Genomic DNA, 24,578 nt, shown 5'->3' with positions numbered 1-24,578 from the left:
GACTCAGCGCATAGTCAGAACGGAGTCAATTCCATTCCCCTTCCTAGCTCTGTCCCAGCCTCATGAACATGTTAGTGAGTGGAAGCAGTAAAGACCTAAAGCAATACTGAGCCTTCCAGGCACCAGGGACAGAGTTAATACCAGTTGACAGTTGATTGGTGGCCTAGGTTTAAGAAGTTAGAATGCTTAGCTCAGCTGACAGATGGCCACATAACAAGTGACACCATTCACATGCGACAGAGACCTGTAGATCAGGGGTAATGAGTATCTGCGGGTCAGTGTTGGTGCATGCAAGAGACTGCTCGCACTGACCATCCTGTGCCATTTTCGTGGAGTGAGGATTTCAGTTCTTACTGCTAGCAACTCAACACCTTTCCCAGTAAACAGCAACTGCTGCTTATCTGACATTCATACAGCACTACAGTCTGCCCCAGCAATCATTACCCTGAGGGTCAGGCGCTGCCCATTCAAAAACACCTCACTAAGGGTATGTCTATATTACAGTGCTATGGCATCGCAGCTGTAGCATAGATGCTTCCTACAACAAAGGCGGTTTTTCCATCAAGGTCATTAATGGACCTCTGAGGGCCATTCTTCTGTCAACCTAGTTGCACCTACACTGGAGGTTAGAGCAACCTAATTGTGTGACACGGTGCAAAATTATCCAGAGCCCTGAGCAATGTAACTAGGTGGGAATAAATGTTCCTATTTAAGTGATGGGCAGTGAGAGTGGTTGCTGGTGGAACGGTCTCAGAGTTCACTGAATGCGTAGCACTGGAATGCGTTACCTAGGGAGGTGGTGGAATCTCCTTCCTTGGAGGTTTTTAAGGCCCAGCTTGACAAAGCCCTGGATGGGATGATTTAGTTGGGAATTGGTCCTGCTTTGAGCAGGGGGTTGGACTAGATGACCTCCTGAGGTCCCTTCCAACCCTGATATTCTATGATTCAGCTTTTAACAGAGACATCCATTGTCTCAGGCAATTGCCTGCCTAGTCCCACGCTGCTGTCATCACCCTCTCTTGCACCTTTGGATGCAAGAGCCCTTTCGATATGGTCTTACACTGAGAACAGAAAACACCGAAGGTCCTGTTCAGATCTTTGACAGGTAGCAGCTGCTGCTGCTGCCACATTTGACTGCTTACCACTATACATCAGAGTTCTCCAGTAAAATCTCAAACAAGGCACCATCCCTCAGGGGCACTAAATTGCAAGAGTCCATATGGAGCTGGAGGACAATATTGAAAACAGGAGGAAATACGATGAGAGCAAGAGAGCCATCAGTCACTTCAGCATATGAAGGTATCACAGCCCAGGGCTGCAACCATATATGAAAAGTTCGGGGGCGGGAGGGGGAAGAACCAGGAGTGGGAATGCAACAATCCTGTAGCTGCATCTCCAGAATAGTTATAAGTCGAGAGGTGACGATGGGACATCTCTCTAATCCTAGTAGTGGTTGTGCCTGCCCCACAGACCACTGTATTGATCAGGAGCAAGTAAAGTGTGTGCATAAGGAAGAGTATCTGAAAGTTCATGCCCCGCAGTGAAGGGGAGTGGCTTGTAGGGGGTGAGTGTAACAGGTGGGCTGGGGGATCAGAAAGCCATTAAGCAAAATCCACAACAGCAGGGTGAAGTCAGTTTCCTTGCCTGAGTCCCTCCCATCCCTGCCCTGGATTGCTTCTGCCAGGATCAAAGGGATATTGAAGCTCATGCTGTGAATGCTTTGCTGCTGGTGGCTGTTTGCGGGAAGCAAGGGCAGCAGCTATGCGTAAGTGTCACAGAGTCACAAATCTCTCAGCTTCCAGCAAAGGACCAGAACAATTCTGTGGCTCAGAGCAGCACGAGCAACCCAGAGATGCTCCTGCAGCATCAGCCCACATGGCTCTAATTTACCACTGAGGTGGGAGTAAACATACATGGAGGGCAGTGGTGGCGTTAAAGTCTGTTAAAAGGCCCTGAGACTCCTCACTGAGGTGCATCCTCAATGGGGTCCTTTGCAATCAGACCCAGATGGAGTAGGCCAGAGCCCAGAGACACAGACAGGCAGAAGACACTTGTATTAGGAAAAAGCTTTTATTCAGTTCAGGAGGCAGAGAATTTTCGCAGGGTGATGACGATCAGGGCCACAATCACAGACGTGCCTAGGAGAGCAGCGATTACGATGGCACTGATGGCTCCAGGACCCAGAGACCCTGCAGAGAACCCAGGGAGAGAAAAGAAAGGCTCAGAACTACACAAAGAGCTGGAGGTCACTCCAAGCTAAAGGCCTGTGGAAAACCATATATCCACAAATCCCTGGGCACATAGAGCTCAGCAGACTGCCCAGCTCCAAGACCAGGAAGGCTGAGGCAGGAATGTCCAGTGTTGTCCCCCTAATCTCCTGGCAGCCACAGGAGACAGTATTTAGTGAGGACACGCTCCACCCTTCCCCTCCACCCAGGCGGGCTGAATCTTCCACTCCTGCAATACTCAGCACCCACTCCCCTTGGGCGTGATCCCGCATGCCTGAGAAATACCCAGTGCCGAGTACAACTATGGAAATGACTGGCGCAATCGTTCCGCAAAGCCGCCCCCACACTGCGCATTCAGCAGCCAGCCCTTGCACCGCAGGCCCCAGCACATGTATGGACGGGGCCAGGGCTATTGGATTTTACAGTGGTTAATTGAAGAAAGCCAGTTTCAAATATGAATGTTCCTCTACCAAACCCCAGCAAACTCCAAGGAAAAATGGGATAAAACCAAACCACCTGCACTAATCATTAACATTCATCTAAACCCCCTTCCCCATTCCTCCCTCCCCCCTACAGCACCCTGCAGACACTACAGCTGCTGGCTTCCATCCCCAACAACAGCCCTTCTCCCTCGGATGGCAGCAAGGCTTCCAAGGAGCAGTGGTGCTGCTGCTGGCTTCCCTTTGGAAACCTCATGAAAGCCACCGCCAGCAATCCCAGTGGCTCTGGACCAGTGACAACCAAGTGTTGGAAGCCTTGGGGTGGGGTGAAAATGAGCAAGGGAGGGAAGTGGAGAGGGGGAGGAAGATAAGAGGGAAGCATATTTTAAAGCGATGCCTGGATCTGAGCATTTGCTGTAGACTTGAAGGCAGTGCAGTAACCTGGGCGGGGAAGGGGCTGTGTAGCCACAGGGGTGCGTGTTCACTAGGAGATAATTGCCTGGGGCCAGATCGCACATGATGGTTGGAGCCGCAGGCAGGGTCTCCGGCATGGTCCTGCCCTTTGGGAGAGTTCAGGAGACAGAATTTTCGCAGAGTGACAACAATCAGGGCCACAATCACAGAGGTGCCCAAGAGAGCAGAGATCATGGTGGCACCAATAACTCCAGGACCTTGTGGTCTCTTTACATCATTACCTCCCTTGGCCCATCATGACACACAATGTTTCGACATAGCTTTGTCCCAACCGTCTATACAGTGAAGCCCTTTCTCAGCTGGCCTGACAGCTGCGCTTGTTTCATTCCAACAGGGGAACACTCATTGTAATTGCAGGGGGGGGGGGGGGGAAGTGTCTCTGGTTGAGTGGTTCTCTGCGTTTATCCTGACAAAGCTTTGAGATGAGTGATGATGTGACACAGCCCACCCACTGAACTATACCCAGGGGTCAACACAGCTGCTTAGCTGCCCATCTCTCCCAGCTTAAAGACCATGGCAGGACTGAAGTGCCACTTTCCCAACTGGCTTCTAAAGTCTGTAGTGAGTTAACTTGGAAGGTGGAGGGAGGTTTAAAATACGACAGGTCCTGGTGAATGATCACAGGAAGGGTCAATTGGCTAGCAGTGCCCTTTGCCACTGTGCTAAAGACCTGTGCGGTCAGGTGGTCAGTTATCTGATCAGAGACCTGCTTGATAGCGACAGTTCCCTGAGTTGCTGTCATGTGACACAAGGAAGTTGCATTCAGTGATTGTATTGAGGTGACAGCATTGCTGCCATCTGAATGGGCTAACAGGGAAACCGTCTCTGCATGGCCCCATGTTACAGCTGTGGTGTAGATAGGGTCACTCAGACAAACGAGCCCAGAATTACTTACAGAGGGAAACAACAGACCACAGAGTGAGAGGAGAAGAGAACAACGAAGAGACACAGGCAGTGGGGGAAAAGAACTTTACAGACATGATCTGAACATAGCTAGAGCATGGAGCGAGACAGCGCAGCTTTCCGGAGGGCAGGAGCTGCACAGCAGAAAGCTCTTGCACCAAAAGCAGGAACACCATGGGGAGGGGCAGGCAGAGGGAGTAGGAATAGGAACAAACAGAAATTCCAATAGGCTCCTATCTCACGCTGTATCAGAGGAGCGCAGTCCCAAGGAAATAACATTCAAGGTGAAAGAGCATAGGAGGCAATGCATGCGGTTTTCACACGATTAGTTAATGATGAAGACAGACTCATTTGGATTTTCCATTACCACAGATATCGTTCTTGTTACACAGAAGACCAAAGAAGATTCAGCGAGACACAATAAAAACCCAGTGGGCTTTGTAAGGGTCTGAAACATCTGAGCTGCTTGGAACTCCTGGAGCGGGTTCCAAACATGGGGAACTGAGGGCTAGTTTATTGGAGAACGCAGCCTGTGGGCATGGGAAGTGTTGTGATGGGACACAATGACCCTGCAGGATTCCAGAGTCTGGTTGATTTCCTTCTCTAGGCCATCTCACTGCTAACCCTAGTAGGTTAAATAGATTTTGGGGCAGTGAATGCATCTTTATTTTGGGTAGTGCCTACGAGCCATTAAACATCTGGCAGTGCTGCAGAGCTAAGGCAGGCTCCCTACCTGCCCTGGCACTGCGCTGTGCCCAGAAGCGGCCAGCAGGTCCAGCTCCTAGGCGTGGGGGTGGGGTTCCACAAGCTGCCCCTGTCCCAAGCACCGGAGGCGGGAGGGGGCAGTGCCTGCAGGCAAGTGCAGTGTGCCGTGCCTAGGAGCTGGACCTGCTGACTGCTTCTGGGGCAGGTAAGGAGCCTGCTTTAGCCCCGCTGCGCCACTGACTGGGAGCCACCCAAGGTAAGCCCACACCCCAACCATGAGCCCCAACTCCCTGCCCCAGTCCCACCCCAGAGCCTGTACCCCTTTCTGTACCCCACCCCCCATCCCCCTCCTGCACTCCAAATCCCTCAGCCCCACCGCCCAGCCTGGACCCCCCTCCTGCACCCCAAACCGCTCATCTCCAATCCCACCCCAGAGCCTTCACCCCCTTCTGCACCCCAACCCCTTGCCCCAGCCCAGTGAAGTGAATGAGGGTGAGGGAAAGTGAGGCGGGGCGCTAGGGTGTTCAGTTTTGTGCAATTAGAAAGTTGGCAACCCTAGGGGTGCCATGTATATCTATGATGCTAAACAAGCGATAAAGAACAGAATGGCTTATACGGCCAGCATTCATTTCCCCTTTCTCTGGAGATCACAGATAACAGGGAGTTCTCAGCAATACCTTCTGGATGTATTTTCTCCTAAACCATGGTAACATTTGCTCCAAACAGAAGGGCTCGGGTGTGCAGGTGATGGCTGTGGGCTGGACAGTTCTAACCAAGGATGGTGCAGGGTGCTGCCTGGGAGATTCCTACGTACCGTTATCATCCAGACGGTGCAGGTGGGTGGTGTCCTCAGGCTCATACTCCGAGGTGTACGGGGGGAAGGCTGTAGAGTCCGAGAAGCGACCCATGGTGGTGGCAGCATCAAAGGGGCCCCCTCCTGACGGCAGCTCCGGCGGCTCGTTCCACAGCGTGGGGGCAGGTCCTTGGGGATACTCTGCTGGAACAAGCATAAACCCCAATTACTCCCCAATCAACCACCGATGCCTCTACAGCACTGGGCTACTGGCAATTGTTGGCTGGGATTCCTGCCTGCAGGGCCCAGTCTCAACTTACAGCCTGTACTGGCCAGCCTGTCTCACCACTGCCCTCTGCTCGGCAACATGTTAGAGCCGCTCACAAATCGTCAGTATTTGCAGGGAGGGGTGCTGAGCCTTAATCCTCACCACCATCATCTAAATGACTCTCAGCTCTGGCCTTTCTGCAGCTAAAGATGCCTCCTCTATGGCATGGCTGAGGCAGCGACACTGATGTCATATATAAATGACCTCAGCTGAGTCATACTACATGGTAACCTAGCCTGCACATGGACCCAGGGCCTCCAGGATCCCAGAACAGAAAAATACCCCTTCCAAATGTCTAATTAAACCACATACACAAGAGGTGCAAGAAAAGCCCCATTTAATGAGGGCACTTTCTTTGCCCCTCTCAGGGCTGCATTGTGCAGACCATCATGCTGGGGAAGGGTTGCTAGCACTTTGGAGAACAGGGTTAGAATTCAAGACACGCATAACAAATTGGTCTGACATCCACAAGATAAAACTCAATAAAGACAATTGCGAAGTATGACATTTAGGAAGGAAAAAAAAATCAAATGCACAACTACAAAAATGGGGAATAATTGGCTAGATTGTTGTACTGCTGACAAGGATCTGGGGGTTGTAGTGGATCAGAAATTGAACAGGAGTTAACAATGTGACACATGGGTGGTAACTATTGTTTTCTACTCAGCAGTGAGGAGGCCTCAGCTGGAGTACCATGTTCAGTTCTGAGGACAACACTGGGAAATATGTGGATTAATTGGAGAGAATCCAGAGGAGAGCAACAAAAATTGTAAAAGGTTTAGAAAAACCTGACCTATAAGGAAAGGTTAAAAAAACTGGGCATGTTTAGTCTTGAGAAAAGAAGACTGAGTGGATATCTGATAACAGACTTCCAATATGTTAAAGGCTGATACAAAGAGGATGGTGATTAACTGTTCTCCATGTCCACTGAAGGTAGGACAAGAAGCAATGGGTTTAATCTGCAGCAAGAGAGATTGAGGTTATATATTAGGAAAACTCTCTAACTCTCAGGGTAGTTAAACTCTGGAATAAACTTCCAAATGAGGTTGTGGAATCCCTGTCATTGGAGGTTTTGAAGAACAGGTTGGACAAACACCCATCAGGGCTGGTCTAAGTTTACTGATCCTGCCTCAGCGCAGGGGGCTGGACTTGATGGCCTCTTGATGTGCCTTCCAGTCTGACATTTCTAGGAGTCTGTGAAAAGCAATAGAGACTAGAGGTGACATCCTGGCCCCATTGTCATTAGTGGCAAAACCCAACTGATTCAATGGGGCCAGGATTTCACCCTAGGTGCTGGAATCAGAGCTGGTGAATGAGCAGAAAGGCGGCTGCCAAAAGGTGTACATTGGGGGGAAAAAATGTCCGCTAGGATGTAAGTGGGGGGTGAGCAGGAAGAAACCTGCTGTGACTAATGCTGGGAGTGTCTGACAGGTTGGATCACAGAAACCCTTTTGGGACTGCCACCTGATGTGCCTAGACTACCTCTGAGCCCATTTTCCAATAAGCCAGGCACGCTTGCCTGCTGCAAACACAGATCCAAGTCTGAACCACATCCCGCACGAACTGCAGGCTTAACTGCTTAAGAAGTGCTCCTGTCTCCAGCACTCAGATACCCAGTTCCCAAACCCCAAATAAATTCGTTTTACCCTGTATAAACGCATAAATTGTTTGCCCTCTATAACACTGATAGAGGGATATGCACAGCTGTCCCCTCCACCCCCAGGTATTAATACTTACTCTGGGTTAATTAATAAGTAAAAAGTGATTTTATTAAATACAAAAATTAGGATTTAAGTGGTTCCAAGTAATAACAGACAGAACACAAAGTAAATTACCAAACAACATAAAATAAAACACACAAGTCTAAGCCTAATACCATAGGAAACAACGCAGGTAAATCTCACACTCAGAGATGTTCCAATAAGCTTCTTTGACAGAATAGTCTCCTTCTAGTCTGGGCCCAATCCTTTCCCCTGGTACAGTCCTTGTTCCAGCTCAGGTGGTAGCTAGAGGATTTCTCATGACTGCAGTCCCCTTTGTTCTGTTCCACCCCCTTATATAGCTTTTGCACAAGGTGGGAATCCCTTGTCCCTCTCTGGGTTCCCACCCCTCCTTCTAAATGGAAAAGCACCAGGTTGAAGATGGATTCCAGTTTAGGTGACTTGAAATCTCACAGTGACATGTGATCATTACCCACTTGCCAGCACACAGGTATACAGAAAGACTTACAAGTAAACAGAGCCATTTACAACCAATTGTCCTGGTTATTGGGAGCCATAAAGATTCCAAGCCACCATTAATGGCCCACACTTGCATAACTACAATAGGACCTCAGAGTAATACTTCATATTTCTAGCTTCAGATACAAAAATGATACATTCATACAAATAGGATGAACACACTCAATAGATTATAAGCTTTGTAATGATACCTTACAAGAGACCTTTTGAATGAAGCATATTCCAGTTAGATTATATTCACACTCATTAGCATATTTTCATAACATCATATGGAGTGCAATATCACAGGGTGAACAAAGCCTAAGCCAGAGAAGGGGCTGCCTCTCAGGGTTAAGGAGAACATGCTCCTATAATAGTTTCCACTAGATAATTTTCCATTTCACACAGACCCTTGCAGCAACATGGGTTAGCGAGAGGGGCTAGAGCAGCCTCCTTGCGCTGATCCAGTGCTGTTGCTGTATCCTCTCCACCAAACACAAAGCTGTGTATAAACGTAAACACCAAGTCTAAGCCTACAACGAAGTTTTCCTAATAGTGACTTTTCCTAGCAGGGAAACAAGCACCACATATCTCAGCAATGATCAGGACAATTGTTTGTACCAAGTGACTGATCAGCTCTGTACTTGGACGCATTTACAACTCACTGCAACTCGGAAAAGGAAAGCAAAGCAAAGCACATTAGCCCAGGGCTGTTCAGCTTCTGGCCATTTTCCCCTCCCAGAAGCGATCAAGGTCTAAGTGCTGACAGGGCATTTGCACACCTAAGTCCTCTGCCTGAACACAGTTAGCTCTGCAAAGGGAGTCAGAAGCCTCCTGCCAGCAGCAGCAGCCGTTTGGATGGGACACATCCCCTGGAAGCATGGCAGACTGGAGCATTCAGAGACTTGAACCCTCCCCAGATGGCGCCTGTTGGGGCTGCCCAGGGAGAAGAGTGAAAGAAACTGCATTCTGTTTGAGGCTGCAATTCACATCCTGTTATTTCTTTTCCCAGCAGGGTCGGCTGGGACTGAGAAGGGCTTTCCTGTTTACGTGTGGCTGGTCCAGAAGTCTGTATCAATGCTCATTTTGTTCAGGTGGGACAACTCAGAGGCCCCAGTGAGAAATGGAGACATTCCACAGGTCCCTGCTGAAACCACTGGGAATGTCACACTGGGATGGAAAAATCTAGCGGCGCAGCCAAGGCCAGGGACATCTCAACTGATACTCTGGGTATCTAGGCTGAGCAAGTTGAGGGCAGGGATCCAGAACAGCCCAGCTTCCTGGGCTGAGAAAATCTAGGCCACACCCAGGGCAACTGCTCTGTGGGGATTCAGTGAAAGAATGACAGCATCTCGCGTGCTCACGAAACGCTGGCAGGTCTCATTGCAGCCCCACATGGCAGAGTGGCGAGGGTTGGCGGTCATGTGATATGCAAGTTAAGGTACATGCACCCAGAGACTCTCTAATTAGGTGCATGCTATAAACAGTGATAAACTAAACTCTGCATTGGGCTGAGTTGAGAGATTCATTCTAGGCTCCTGCTCAGACATCTGTGTGTTTCAAGGTTCCACAAAACAGAAGCCAGCCAGAAACAGTGAGTTCCCTGGGCTGGGGCTTGGGCATGCTGGGAGCAGAGCTGGGCTGTCTAGAACAGTGGTTTTCAACCTGTGCTCCACGTGGACCCCTGGGGGTCCACCGACTATGGCTAAAATTTCCAAAGGGGTCTGCACCTTCATTTGAAATTGTTCAAGGGTCTGCAAATAAAAAAGGTTGAAAATCACTAGTCTAGAACCACATTTTCATTGGTTTGTGCATACACAGTGAAATTGACGTTTATTGACATTTGTTGATAAAAAATCTAATCCTTCCAACTTTAAGTAGGTTGCACTTTTATGCAAATTACAGGCAGTGTATGGAGGAGGGGAACCCAGTGTTATCTGTCAAAGCTACACACCCGAAGTATTCACAGGCTCAGTACAAAACCAATTAACGATGCTACATAGTCTTGGTCGCCATCTACTGGCACATTATCTATGAACTGATTACACTTACACACGTGCCTTATTATAGAGCAGGGGTGACCAAACTGCAGCTCACAAGCCACATGTGGCTCTTTTACAGTTAAAGTACAGCTCATGGAGCCCCCCACGCCTCCCCATTCTCCTCCCATCAGACGGGGGGAAGGGAAGGGGGAGCTCAGGGTGGTGGGGCTAGGGGCTTCTGCCCAGTGGGGCGGTCTAGGAGCTTCAGCCCCCCAGGAGGTGCCTGAAGATTGTCACATGCAGCTTGGAGGATCAGTAAGTTTGGCTACCCCTGTCATAGAGCCTGGGGTTTCAGCTACCAAGACACAAATCAAGAGGAAGGAGAAATTTAGTGATAATGTTTAGTCAAGTCAGCAGGTAAAAGTGCAAAACAGAGTTGTGGCTATTTAATTAGCCACTGGCACTACTAGCCTATTGGTTTCAGAACAGACTCGTGTATGAAACTTTTGAGCCCCATTTCTAAACTGCTTGGCTGCATGGGGGAACTGTCCAAGTCATGACCTCACTCACTGTGTCAACACAACAAGCGCCAGTACCAACACTGGAGCCAGTACTGGCTGGCAAAGAAAAGTGGCTCCAAGAGAGAGAATGATTTGATTACATGAGAACTCAAGCCAATATAGTAGTGCGTACTCCTCCCGTCTGATCAGACACTAAAATGTTAGCAAAGATAATGGGCTTATTGCTTGGAGCAAACACCATTCCTCGGGACCATGCTCAGTCGTTGGGAAGGTTCTGAAAGTGATTGTTTGAGAGTTTATTTTTTCTGATGCAAGATACTCTAACAGGTAATAGAAAGGTTCTTTATATAGTCAGACCAGAACCCAGTGCTACATGTCTCGTCTCTCCTGTGGCCATTGATGGCATCTTTAACACACGGAACTTTGTTGGGAACTGCATTAATTGCACTAAGGATATTCACTGCTGCAGGACTTGCACAAAACTCAGTGCTAGATAAGTGAAGGAAGAACGGATTCTGACTCTGGTTTTAAAGCGCTTTTACACCCTCTAGTGATTTTTAAGGCTTGATATAATCTGACAGACTCTGGATTAACAGTTTGTTAATTTCACCCTCTGATTAAACACACTTTCAGTTCACCTACAAGACCGGGACAGTGCGTGTTACACATGATTTTTCTGCCTTGAACTCTTGTGGCTTCACTCTATTAGAGCTTTAATTACTAAAGAAAAATGCAACCTCTTTGCAGCTTGTTTTGGAGTGACACTAACGATACTTGTCAGTTTAAAGCATATACAAAAACCTACACACACAGGAACTTAAGTAGCCATGTCAGAGACCCATCAAGAGTCTGACAGACCTACCCCCACTTGGAACTGCTTAACATATCCTTAATTGCCTACTCTGGAGATAAGATACCATAGGATTATGCAATTATCTGAGACTCCTGCACTAATCAACACAAGAAGGGAAACTAAGGCTATGTCTACACTGGCAACTGAATGACAAAATGTGTCTTTCAGAGATTTAAAAAAAAACATCTCTCCAAAAGACAAAAGCTCTGCCGACAACAAGTGACGATGTGAACAGCTCTTTGTCATTAGGAGCGTTCTCCTGTTAACGACACTAACGCTGCTCATAGGGGTTGGATGATTTTGTTGGCAGGAGAACCGACAAACAGCGGCATCACTGTGCACCTTTTAGCGACACGGCTGTAGCAACACAGCCCTGTCGCTAAAAGCTGTGTAGTGTAGACATAACCTAAGTCAGAAGCAAGAGAGAATGCTGCCAAGTTTATCCCTCCTGAGCAAAGTACTAACCGCGTGTGTTAAACTAGCAGTCTGCTTTCCATGATTTGCCCTTACTTTTTCCCTCCCAACAGCCATGTCTTCAGATGCATCCTGTTCCCACTCTTCTGAAATAAGGCTGAACAATCCAGCCCCATGTGTCTACACTCATTCGCCACACAAAAATGAGAAGTGACCATTACTCAGATTCTATCCACTTTTACACTGTTACCTGCTGTTTGAGTTAACGCTGGATGTTCTGGCTTTAGCCAAGACAAGCAGGCCCTTAGCTAGCAGTATTTTAACAGCATTTAGGTTCACTTCTTTTATAACCCCCTGAACATGCTGACTTTGTGTTGGGTCTGAAGTCAATGAAATTGATGTTTACAATAAAGTGTATCCAGATTCCAGGAACCAAAGGAGAAATTAGGATTTCTATTAGTCTCTCTGCAGTGCACACACTCGACAGAGCCTTTTAAGTTACATGCTTTTCTAGCTGTATAGTTGACATTGTGAAGCCGCAAACTAATGATACAACTTAAGTAGTAGAGGATCTGATGTCACACGTGGATCTAAATGTGTAAAAAGAAAGTTTTGGTTGCTACTCTGCAGAAAAATACCTTAAGTAAAGTCCTCAGCTCACTATTTTAGTACAAGAATGCCACCAACATTTGTGGGAGATTATTATTAGTCACGTAGGGCTCGTATATGCTACTGCTGTACAATCCTGGATCAGGGCCCCATTGTGCCACTGGGTTGCCAACCCTCCAGGATTGGCCTGGAGTCTCCAGGAATTAAAGATTAATCTTGAATTAAAGATTATGTCATGTGATGAAATCTCCAGGAATACATCCAACCAAAATTGGCAACCTTGTGTGCCAGGCATTGTACAAATCCCAAATACATTCTTTATATCTGTGAAGTAAAACAAATGCATTAAACTGCAAGGGATGCAAACCATTTATGAAAAAGGCTTAGAGTGGGCAGGGTATGTCTTTTTAGGCATCCAAGTATTGCATAAAATGCATCCAAACTGTACCTCTTAGTAAGCCTGTAGTCTTCTCTGGGTTCTGGCAATACGTATTAACTACTCAAGCATCAGTCTTGTGGTCTGTATTGTCATTAGAAATCCCCATTAGAAACACAACCTTACATCAAATAGTTCAGGACAGATTATTCTCTATGGGTAAAACCCATCGGTCTGCTGAGGGGCCAGCAAAATAGGGTTTAAGTGATGCACAGTCCTCTATGAAGGGGTGAATGTTACTTCGTGGGAGACGTTTCTCTGCTACACTCCATGTAACCCCATTGAAACCAGCCAATGGCACCTGGTGCCTGAAGCCCCCAGGCATTTCATTGGGGTTGTAAGAGAATTTGGCATTATGCATACGCTTTTCCATAAAATCACCTGACAAGAACCCACACTATACTGATCTACTTCTCAAGCCACCACGTAGAAGAACTGATTGGGTATAAATGCAGTTTACCCTCTACCAGGAAGGTGAATGTAATACAACATACTTGGGCAGTATTGGTAGGAAAGTCTAAGTATTAAGGCTTAAAGCGGTATAACTATTACCTGAATAAAAAAATGTCACCCCCTTATGAATGGCCAAGTGGCCATGACTGTATTTGGTGGGAATCCAAGTCAGCCTTCACTTGGGAAGATCTCTCAGTATTGTGTGCTCTCCCTAGGCACATCATCTGCTAACCACGACCTGGGCTGCATAGTGAAAGAAAGGAAAGTGGATTAGCTGAGGGTTCAGAATCATGAAGGTAGCTAAATACAGCCATGTATGTAATGACTCGTTATCCTCATTTCCCAAAAGCCCTGGCATTTAAAGTGAGGTTACACAGAAATATGCATACTTCTCACGGATCAATACACTTGGTCTTTAGCTAGGTGCTTCTCAGTGCATCTGACCTCGAGGATACTGGGGTAACCACACCTCGTCAGTGAGTATGGCTTATGCTCCCAAGAACATTCAACCCTTACCTACCCTCGCCACACCTGCATTTTACCAGGTCTGAGCTTAAGGAAGCTATGCTCCATTTAGAGTCTTCGCTCTGCCAGGCACTATGAAGGTTAGGAAGTATCAGTGTCCAAGTTCAGTGCGAAAGGTAGGGTTGAATAGGATCAGCATGTGTGACACTACAGCCATGCCTCTCACACAGCGATAGGATGGGGTGAGGAGATGGATCCCCCAAATCACAGCCCTTGAGGATAACCAAATATAGGATCTTTCTCTAACAGAGGCACTAGGGCCCCTGCAGACATGTCTAATAAACCTCAAGATCTGATGTATCAAAAGTGGCTGACAGAGCTAACAGCATGGCTGTTTGACTTCTGTCCATTGCTGGGGGTCAGCCACTACAGAGACCAACAGACTCTCTCCCACATGCATTGCAACTTAGTCTCTGTGCCGCGTCCTCCCATCTGGAGGGTGATAACGTGCTTCCCTACAACACTAGGGTGTTGTCAGGATAAATTCATTTCCTGTTGCTTTTTGTGGGGAACAGGTTGATCTGGGGAACTCCCCCACTTTTGGAAAATACTGTTCACCTTGTACGGGTGAATGAACCACTTGTTGTTATGGAAGGATCTGCTGAGATAGTCTGCCAGCTCGTTCTGAGAACCCAGGAAATAGGATGCTTCCAGGTGAGTTGAGTGGGCTATGCAGCTTGACTTAGGAGAGAAGAGTGAGCTCCACCCTACTTGTTTATATAAAACATTGCGGTCCTGTTGTCTGTCATCACCGCTGCACCTTTCCCTTGTAAGTGGGCCCAGAAGGTCTGGCTTGCCAGGTGGACCACTCTCAGCTCTTTGACGTTGGTGTGAAGCGAGAGCTCCTCTTGCGACCAAAGACCATAGGTCCTGAATTCTCCCAGATGAGCTCCCCACCCCAAATGCTGACACATCTGTGACCAGGGCCAGCGAGGTCTGTGGTTTGGTGAAGGGGACCCTCACTCATACCACCAGTGGTTTGAGCCACCACTGGAGAGACCTGAGAACTGGCAGTGGGAGTGTAACCACCCTTTCCAAGCTATCATGCCCCGTCTGGTAAGTTGACACCAGCCAGGCCTGGAGAGGTCTGAGCTTCAGCCTTGTGTGTTGTACCACATATGTACAAGCTGCCATATGTCCGAGGAGCTTCAAGCAATTCCTTGCTGTGGTGGTGGGGTATTGCTCGAAGCTTTATATGATGTCTTGCATTGTCCAAAAACGAGACTCTGGCAGGAAGGCTCTGGCCTGACCCGAGTCCAACACTGCCCCAGTGAACTCTATTCTTCGAGCAGGCGATAGAGTTGATTTGTGTACATTCAGGAGACCCAGCCTGTCTAAGGTGGATCTCATCAAGTTGACGTGTTGCTCCACTTGTACTCTGGAGCAGCCCCTGATCAGACAGTGGTCAGACAGCAGAAGACCTGCACCTGCCTTCTTCTCAGGAAGGGGGCTACGACTGCCATGCACTTGGTAAAATCTTGAGGGGCTGCTGACAGGCCAAAGTGGAGGACTGTAAACTGATAATAATGGTTGTGGTTCACTACGAAGCTGAGAAAGCATCTGTGGGCTGGAACTATCGATATGTGGAAATGTGTGTCCTTGGAGTTCAAAGGCGGCATACCAGTCTCCCGGATCCAGAGATGGGATGATGGCAGTCAAAGAGACCGTGCAGAACCTCAACTTCATGAATCTGTTGAAGCCTTGCAGGTCGAGGATGGGTCTGACACACACACCCTCCTTTGGCTTTGGGGGATTAGGAAATATTGGAAGTAGAATCCCTTGTCTTTTAGCTCCTGAGGAACCTCCTCCACTGCTCCTGCAGAGAGGAGTATTTGAACCTCCTGCATGAAGAGTTTCTTGTGAGAAGGGTCCCTGAAGAGTGACAGGGAAGGGGAGTGAGAGGAGGGGAGGAGCAGAATTGGAGAGAATATCTCACTTCTACAGGGCGAAGAAACCAGCAATCTGAGGTTATCTGGGACCAAGCACGGTAGAAGTGGGACAGATGGTTCAGCAAACAGGGTGAAGGATCCAGCGAGGAGACTGGTACATCGTCCCCAGGTGCGCCTTCAAAAGGCTTGCCTAGAGGCTGATGACAGCCTTGCCAAGTCCTGGCCTTGACTGGGTGGTGGATGGGGAGGCTTACACCTGCCATTCCTGTCCTGCTTCCGGAGAAGTCCTGCCTAGGCTGGGGAGGGTTGAAGCGTGGAGGTGGTTGGGGCTTAAAGTGTTTCCGCTGGGTGGCGGGGGTATGCAGGCCCAACGATTTCAATGCTGCCCAAGAAACCTTTAGGAACTTGGAGTCTGTCTGCTCCGAGAACAGTCCCATGCTGTTAAAGGACAAGTCCTGAATTGTTTGCTGGACCTGTGGTTGAAGGCCCGACACCTAGGGCCATGAGCTCCTCCTCGTGGCTACAGCAGAGAACATGGTTCGCGTGGTCAAGTCTGCTGCATCCAGTGAGGCCTGCAAAGGGGGTCCGTGCCACTGCCTTACCCTCCTCTACCATGGCTGCAAACTCCACTCTGGAGTCTGACGGGACCAACTCCTTAAATTTTATCATGGAGTCCCATGATTTGAAATTGTATCTACTGAGGATTGCTTGCTGGTTAACAATCCGAAACGGGATACCCCCCCCAACCCCAGTGGAGTACATTTTCCTGCTGAAGAAATCCAGCTTCTTCGAGTCTTTGGGTTTTGGAGTTGGGCCCTGCTCTCTTTCATTCGCCGCCACTACGACCAGTGAACCCAGCTGCGTATGAGCAGGGCCGGCTCTGGCTTTTTTGCCGCCCAAGGCAAAAAAAGCCTCCCGCCACCCCCCCCCCCCCCCCCCGCCGGAGCGCAGCAGGGGAGGGCGCCGAGCCCGGCCGCGGGCCACTCTCCCCAACCAGCCGGAGCGCCGGGGGGAGGGCGGCGAGCCCGCTGCGGCTCCGCTGGCGGCCGGAGCCCCGCAAGGAGGGCAGAGAGCCCGGCCAGGGCTCCGCTCTCCCCAGCATCCAGAGCGCCGGAGGGAGGGCGGCGAGCCCACCGCGGCTCCGCTCTCCCCGGTGGCCGGAGCACCGCCCCCCTCCAGGTGCCGCCCCAAGCACAAGCTTGGTGAGCTGGTGCCTGGAGCCGGCCCTGCGTATGAGTAAATAACAATTTGTACCCCTTAGAAGGGATGAAATACTTCCTCTCCATCCCTTTCGCTGTAGGGGGGAATGGAGGCAGGAGCCTGCCACAAGATTTTCATAGTGGCTTGAAATGTTTTAATGAGTGGCAATGCCACCCTGGATGGCCCCTCAGGGTTTATGTCCACCATGGGGTCCTTAGACTCTACCACTTCCTCAGCCTGTAGCCCCATGTCATGGGCCACCCTGCGCAACGGTTCCTGGTGCGCTCTATCATCAATGGGGGGCTGCCCAGAGGATGAAGACCACTGCCTCAGCTGACGGGGATGACGACAAAGCTCTAGGTGATAACGGGCCCTCCTGTCCCTCCAGCTTTCTGGACGCATACTGCTTGGTGCTGTGCTGTTCAGCACCGACAGCGGCCTCGGTGCCGGTGGTGGAGGTGGGACCAGGATAGGACTCTGTGCCTTGGACAGAAGCCATCTCAGTGCCTCGAGGCGGGAGACAGTCCCAGGGTGCTAAAGAGACGTGTCCTTCTGAAATTATGGACTGGGAGCCCCTGGAGTAAGTGCTCTGGGCCTGGTGGGATACCCACTGGGTCTGTCCAGAAAGGCCATTGCGCTGGCCCTTGCTACTCTGCCTGTACAACAAAATCCCCACCTCCTGCCTGTAGCAGCGCCACTCTGAGCTGTGCCAACTGTGCCTGGAATAGTAGGACTCCGCCTCTGAGTCCAATGACCGGGACCTTGAGCACAGAGACCACGGTGGTGCAGAGTGGGACGGTGCTGGAGAACTGTGCTGTGGAGGTGAGTGGTGCCTCATCATTGTGGGCTTGCCTCTAGCCTGTACCACCCCTTGCTGTGCTGACGGTCCATCTTGGCTGGCGGGGTCACCCATTGGCATGGGCTTGTGCCAGGTCCTGCACAGCTTAAACCCTTGGGATTGAGGCATGCCCCAAACCCCAAGAGGGGAGGGAATTGGGTTGGGGGAAAAGCCCCCACATTTCTATCTAACTTACTAAGACTAACACTAACTAATGAACTATTTACAGGATAATCAAAAGTCCCATCACTAGGGGCAACACTTGCAGAGGTAAGTCAGAGAGACAGCTCCAACTATCATCACTGGTGGTAAGAAGGAACTGAAGAGGTGGCGGGTTGGCAGTAACCTCTATACACTGCCATGAAGGCACAACTCCGGGGGCTCCACAGCCAACCTGACAGGAACTACTAGGAGAAAACCTTCTGACTGCATGCAGCATGCGCACACCTATATCTCTACCCCGATATAATGCGGTCCTCGGGAGCCAATAAATCTGTTATAGGTTAGGCCGCATTATATCAGGGTAGGGAGAGGAACTGCTCCCCCCCCACAGCTCACCTCTGCTCTATCTCCACGCCAAGCAGCTGTTTGGCCCGGCAAACCTGGAAGGTGGGAGGGAGGGAGAAGCAGAGCAGCAGTGACACACTCAGGGGAGGAGGCGGAAATAAGCTGGAGCGGGAAGCGGTTCCTCTCACCCCCATTACTTGCTACGGTCCTCCCCTTGCCCCCCCTGGCCCAGCTCACCTCCGTTCCGCCTCCTCCCACGAGCACGCCGCAGCTCCGCTTCTCCCCTTCCCTCCCAGGCTTGCCGTGCCAAACAGCTGTTTGGCTCGGTAAGCCTGGGAGGGAGGAGAAGCGGAGCTGAGTGGCATGCTCCTGGGGGGAGGAGGCGGCGGTGAGCTGGGGTGAGGAGCGGTTCCTGTGCCCCCCCTTACTTGCTGCAGCTCCCCTGCCCCAGCTCACCTCCACCACCTCCTCCCACGAGCGCGCTGCAGCTCCACTTCTCTCCCTCCCAGGCTTGCCACGCCAAACAACTGATTGGCGCAGCAAGCCTGGGAGGCAGGGAGGAGCGTAGGTGTGGCACGCTCATGGGAGGAGATGGAGCGGAGGTGAGCTGGGGCGGGGGGGGCCCCCGGGGAGGGCAGCAGCACGTAACAGGCGGGCACAGAGGAACTGCTTGCGGTAACACGAATTTGGATATAACGAGATAAAGCATCCCCGTCCCCTGGAGCGCTGCTTTACCACATTATATCCAAATTTGCGTTATATCGGACCGTATTATATGGGGGTAGAGGTGTACTTGGAATCGACATGGGCAAGCACCTAAAGAACAGTTGGCTAGGACTTAGGGTTGGAGGTTGCCTTCTTGTTTAGCATGAAATATTGACCACTACAGGAAGTCAAATCAGACAAGATGAGCAAGTGATCTGATCCCAGAATGTCAATCCTTTAACCCTTCATGTGTGCAATGAGCTCTATGCAAGTGTTGGAAACCCTCAGAAACAATCTGATTCTTTACTTGGTCTTGCTAATCTCCTAATTTGCAATTAATGGAGGTTTATGCTCCATAAGGGTTTTCAAGGCAATGCTTTAACAAAATGATATTTTATATATCTCTCTATCTATAGATAGAGAGATAGTCAGTCAGTCCTCTGGTGCTTCTCCTGTTATATATAGCGCCAGAGTCCAAGTCATCCAGGACATCTGGGCCAGCAGGATTTACATCATTTGCACCCTGGTCTGAGGCTGGCTTCGTTTTGCACACTTTGGAGGGCTTTGCTATGGGAAGTGAGCTGCCCCAACACAGAAGGGCAGGGGCTGGGTGAACTCCGAGGCCAGCAATGGGCTGTCCGGCCCCAGGTAGCCACAGTGGGCGTGTGGCCAGCATAGAGATGAAAAGAGCCCTTCATAGGAAGCACAAAGGGCAGTCTGTGATGCTTTGAGCTCAAGTGTGGAGCAGCACAGAGTGCGGTGGTTAGGCTGAATGTTAAATAAACTCGTTTACAAAAAGGCAGGGACCGTGTGCATGCATATGCAGATCAGAGGACTGTCTGTATCCCTTCACCTCTGTCAGGGTTAGGCGGGAAACTTCCCTTTTATGATAGAACAAAATACAGAAAAAGTTCCTCCATATATTAAAAGACTTGATTTAGGGAAAGAGAACCCTTCACATTTAGTGCTGCAGCATAAATCTTTTACCCTTTTCGTATCTTTAATGCAAACTAGTTCCCTGATGCTCCAGTTTTAGATACCAAAAGAACTAACCCACCAGAGGGCTCAAAGCTGCAAGAGAAAATGCATTTGAGAGAAAGTAAGGACACTCTGCTACAAGAAGATGCATTCTACCAACACAACGCACTCTGTGGCAGTACAGGCACCATTTGATGAACTGTCCATTCTCTAGTCAGCTAGGAGGAGGCACATGGGGTATTTCATACAAACTATACTATGAAGATGAAAGTAACAGAATAGTAGGTGATGGTCAGGTACAACGTAAGTGAAAGCCCTATTGTGGTTGGGTTAGTACAACATGCTCCTTATCCCAGACCTACTGATTATCCCATGGGAGTTTTTGCATGGTAGGTCCGAGTTCCTGTATATATTGTATGGACTTAGCTACATTGCTTTCTTGTGTTCATGTGAGGTTCTAGGTCAGTGAGGACGCAGTTTAAGGCACCACTGAAAAGTAACATGCACTTGCTTGGTGGGGTAGATTCTAACAAGCTTAACTATTCTTTGGGGGAAGAAATCAGCCCCTGTTGTAATTTAGTTACCAACTGGAATTTAAGATGCAAATATTTAGTGAGCTACATATATAAATCATCTTAAGAGAACACACAGGTTGCAGTCACAATTTAGATGCTGTATTTCTTAGTTATTTAAAAAGAGTTCCTAGCAGCCAAGATCTTTTCATGAAATAAATATCAGATACATTTACTCTTCACTTGCCTCTATAGACATTGTGGTTTGATATTCTACAGGATTAAAGTTCTTGTGTGAAATTCCCCAAACACAAACGGTTAGATCTACTGTACAGCAATTTGCCAGGCAGACGGTCAGAACAATCCTCCTATGCAAGATGCCAAAACGAATTGTGCAGGAATGAATTCGCAGTGTACATCACAAGCCAGTGTAGCTCCAAGGCCTCCAATGTTTGGAATACAAGATAAATGCTTAGCAGTGTCTTTAATCAGATAGTTGCCTCCTACCTTGTTCCGAACCATCCACTTTGATGTTCCAACATAGTCCCATCTACACTTAGAGAGGGAAGTCTATTAGGAGAAGCAGTTCCGTAACATGGTCACAGTACACTGAGGCCAGCCTATGTGGAGGGGACTGTGGGCATAACATTGTTTCTTTGGTCATAAAAATCATTCAAGACTAGACAATCTTTAGAACAATTCTTAAATTGGTGGAACAGGGCTATGCCCTTAGTATGCACTGGCCAGTGAAACCATGTGAGATGGCTATTGAAAAATTGCTTGCAACAGTCCCATTCAAGATGGGGCCTTAGAGAGCAGGCACAAGTCCTGCTGATTAATCTCCTCCCCCTGCACCCTCTTTGCTTTGTTTTTGGACCTCACCAAGCTTTACTGAACCTCAGTCACAGTTTAGTGCATTCCCACCCCAGTTCTTAAGACTATACGCAGTTTTGAAGGAAAAACTCAAGTAACTTAAACCTGCTTATTTAGCTTGTCCTTTTAAAAATTCCTCTATTTGCATCCCAAACATTGCAACATTGTACTTGTGCATGGGAGACAGAAAATGAATAACCAGACACTGGTTCATCTATTGTCATTGTCCAAGCTGTGTGAAAGTAGTAACCCAATGAAAGGAACTGAAACATGATTTTAACTTAATTCTGCTAGGATTCAGAGCATACAACTCTTCCTCTCAGCTGCAGAGGTAACTGCTCATTGCAATCCAAACTCCCAGTAATTCTTATTTTGAGACTTGGCCTATAGTCATTTTTAAAGAGATACAATAGACAGAATTCACTGTCTCAAGCTGCAGATCAAACCCTTTCCCTGTACTAGCTACTTGAATTCCAAAGATGACTTACTGAACTATGAGGAGGGGGTACTTTCTCCTAGTTACTTGTGAAAATCTTTTGGAAAGAGTGAAGAGATGTGGGGAAAGGGAGAGAAGGTGGTTAATAAGCAACAGATTCCCAGTGCTTTGGAACTGTAAATCCAAACAAAGATGCTTACCTGTTAGAACAGCAGGGACCACAACTCCAGAGAGCATCAGCAGGACCAGGCGAAGAACGCTGTGATGGGGCATTTCTTCCTCCAGGAAGAGTGTGTCAGAAGGAATTCTTAAACTCTTCAAAGTAGAAAAGGCTTGGGAACTTCACTAGTATAATGAAACTTTGTCCAGTCAGATCACAAGTCCCTTCCTATGAGAACGCAGACACACACAGAGTGCAAACACTCTGCAGAGACGCACGGCAGACCTCCCTCCTGAAGTCAGGAACAGCTCCACCCTCTAAACTTTGTGCCTAAAAATTCCTCCCCCAGTGCATGCACAGCTGGACTGTTGGAAATCAGTTACCCCTCCCAATTTGGTGAGTGCACTCTAGTGGTTGTTGGCTGAGTGCCCCACAGGATTCGGGACTATGTTTGAAATGCTTACCTTTGGGGTGTCCATCCCATGTCACACTGGCAATGAGAATACAACACAACTCATTACAGAAGCCACACCAAAAACAGGCATATGGTTTGATAGTTTACCCTCCTGTGTGGGGGGCAGTTTTATTAGGGCTCACATCAAACAACAAGGGCCTTCAACTTTAGGGTTTAACATGCTCTGAAATCGAGCCAGAGCAAATTTCTTGGCATCTTTGTTTTCTGGACATAAAACTATAAAAGTAGATTTACAATGAAGACCACACATGATGCCCACCCCCACAGCTCACAATTGTCTACCAAGCAGCATCTTCTAAATCACAGGCACGCATCAGATTTAACTTGAACATAGGCATTTTCCTGCCCCTCTCTCTTCCCTCAAACATGCTCAAGAAAGAGGATCAAAGAGCAGAGAAAAAATGCACATTTTTGATCTAGGCTGCCCCAAGCACCTCAATGACAAGAGACTTGGGAAAGAATGAATTTTATATAAAAGGAGAGCATTCCTGTTTACTGGGGATGGAACCGTTTCATTATGTTCTCTCTCAGTGGGTTTAGAATTTTTTTTTTAAACTGGTATGAAGATTGAACATCTAAACTGCAAGGAAGTGAATAATTTCTGTTCAGAGAAGCTCTGTAATTCAGAAAGCCATCTATACACAATATGAGTATTTAATCACCACAGTACCGTTCTCTATGCTCTGAAGATGTAGTGAATTAGGTGAGTTTTTTGGTCTTAGATTTCAGATTCGAAAGTTTTCTGTTACAGGATCTCCTTAGAGCCATTTTCCTTCTATATGTAATTCAATACATTCTTAAATCAAGCAGGGTGGCTAACCCAGATTCAGATTTCCTTTTACACCACCTTTTTTGCTAGGCTAAATCCTACGCCAGAGCAACTGGAAATTGGCAGACGTAGGAAGGACAGAGTGGACTGGAAGTTGCCACCCTAATCAACTGAGACATAAGGAAGCAGAACTTGCTTCAGAAATCACTTGTGAAAAGAGGCCTCAAATGCCTCTTGCACCACACTCAACATTATCAATTCCCTGCTACATAGAAGCCAGAATGACTCTTTAGTTCCATACCTTAACAGAAAAACAAATTGAGAACTGGCATAGCTGTATACGGACTGCACCCACCACAATCTGACAAAAAAAAGATGGTTACTCACCGTTGTAACTTGTTCTTCGAGATGTGTTGCTCATATCCATTCCAATTAGGTGTGCGCGCACCGCGTGCACGATCGTTGGAGAATTTTCTACCCTAGCAACACCGTCAGGTCGGCTGTGGAGCCCCCTAGAGTGGCGCCTTCATGGCGCTGGATATATACCCCAGCCGACCCGGCACCCCCTCAGTTCCTTCTTGCCGGCTACTCCGACAGTGGGGAAGGGGGGCGGGTTTGGAATGGATATGAGCAACACATCTCGAAGAACAACAGTTACAACGGTGAGTAACCGTCTTTTCTTCTTCGAGTGCTTGCTCATATCGATTCCAATTAGGTGACTCCCAAGTCTTACCTAGGTGGAGGAGTCGGAGTGAGATATTGCTGTGTGCAAAACTGCTGAACCGAATGCAGCATCGTCCCTGGACTGCTGTACCAGTGCGTAGTGAGCTGCAAATGTGTGGACTGAAGACCAAACCGCAGCTCTACAAATGTCCTGGATCGGAACTTGAGCCAGGAAGGCAGTCAAGGAAGCTTGGGCCCTCATGGAGTGAGCAGTGAGGTGCGGTGTTGAGACACCTGCCAGGTCATAGCAAGTCCGGATGCAAGACGTGATCCAGGAGGATAGGCATTGTGAGGAGACCAGTAAGCCTTTCATCCGGTCGGCCACTGCAACGAAGAGTTGCGTCGTCTTTCTAAAGTGCTTTGTGCAGTCAATATAGAAAGCCAGAGCCCTGCAAACGTCCAAAGAATGCAAACGCTGGTCTCGGCGAGTAGCATGTGGTTTAGGATGGAAGACTGGGAGAAATATATCCTGATTCAAGTGAAACGGAGAGACCACCTTAGGAAGAAAGGCAGGATGTGGACGAAGTTGCACTTTATCCTTATGGAAAACCGTGTAAGGGGGCTCAGATGTAAGCGCCCTGATTTCAGAAACGCGCCTTGCTGAGGTGATGGCTACGAGGAAGGCTGTCT

At 48.6% G+C, this 24,578-nt stretch overlaps 1 protein-coding gene across 1 annotated transcript; it reads right to left on the bottom strand.

The window, feature by feature from the left end:
* Window positions 1–2,079: 2,079 nt before the first annotated feature.
* Window positions 2,080–23,662, bottom strand: SNORC (secondary ossification center associated regulator of chondrocyte maturation). The gene is made up of 3 exons (XM_034782637.1): window positions 22,022–23,662; window positions 5,565–5,747; window positions 2,080–2,189 (listed from the first exon to the last, which is right to left on the bottom strand). The coding sequence occupies exons 1-3, from the start codon at window positions 22,092–22,094 to the stop codon at window positions 2,080–2,082; spliced, it is 366 nt and encodes a 121-aa protein (XP_034638528.1). The 5' UTR covers window positions 22,095–23,662.
* Between the last annotated feature and the right edge of the window lie 916 nt (window positions 23,663–24,578).

Source organism: Trachemys scripta, chromosome 9, assembly GCF_013100865.1.
Source record: "Trachemys scripta elegans isolate TJP31775 chromosome 9, CAS_Tse_1.0, whole genome shotgun sequence".
NCBI lineage: Eukaryota > Metazoa > Chordata > Testudines > Emydidae > Trachemys > Trachemys scripta.
This window is presented reverse-complemented; position numbering and strand designations above follow the sequence as displayed.

What these genes read in the sequence shown, in the direction of transcription:
- SNORC (XM_034782637.1), bottom strand. Translation starts at nt 22,094, where the DNA reads ATGCCCCATCACAGCGTTCTTCGCCTGGTCCTGCTGATGCTCTCTGGA. An exon ending in GGTCCCTGCTGTTCTAACAG is followed by an intron (nt 5,748 to 22,021) that starts GTAAGCATCTTT and finishes TGCTTGTTCCAG; the next exon opens with CAGAGTATCCCCAAGGACCT. An exon ending in GCACCGTCTGGATGATAACG is followed by an intron (nt 2,190 to 5,564) that starts GTACGTAGGAAT and finishes GGTTCTCTGCAG; the next exon opens with GGTCTCTGGGTCCTGGAGCC.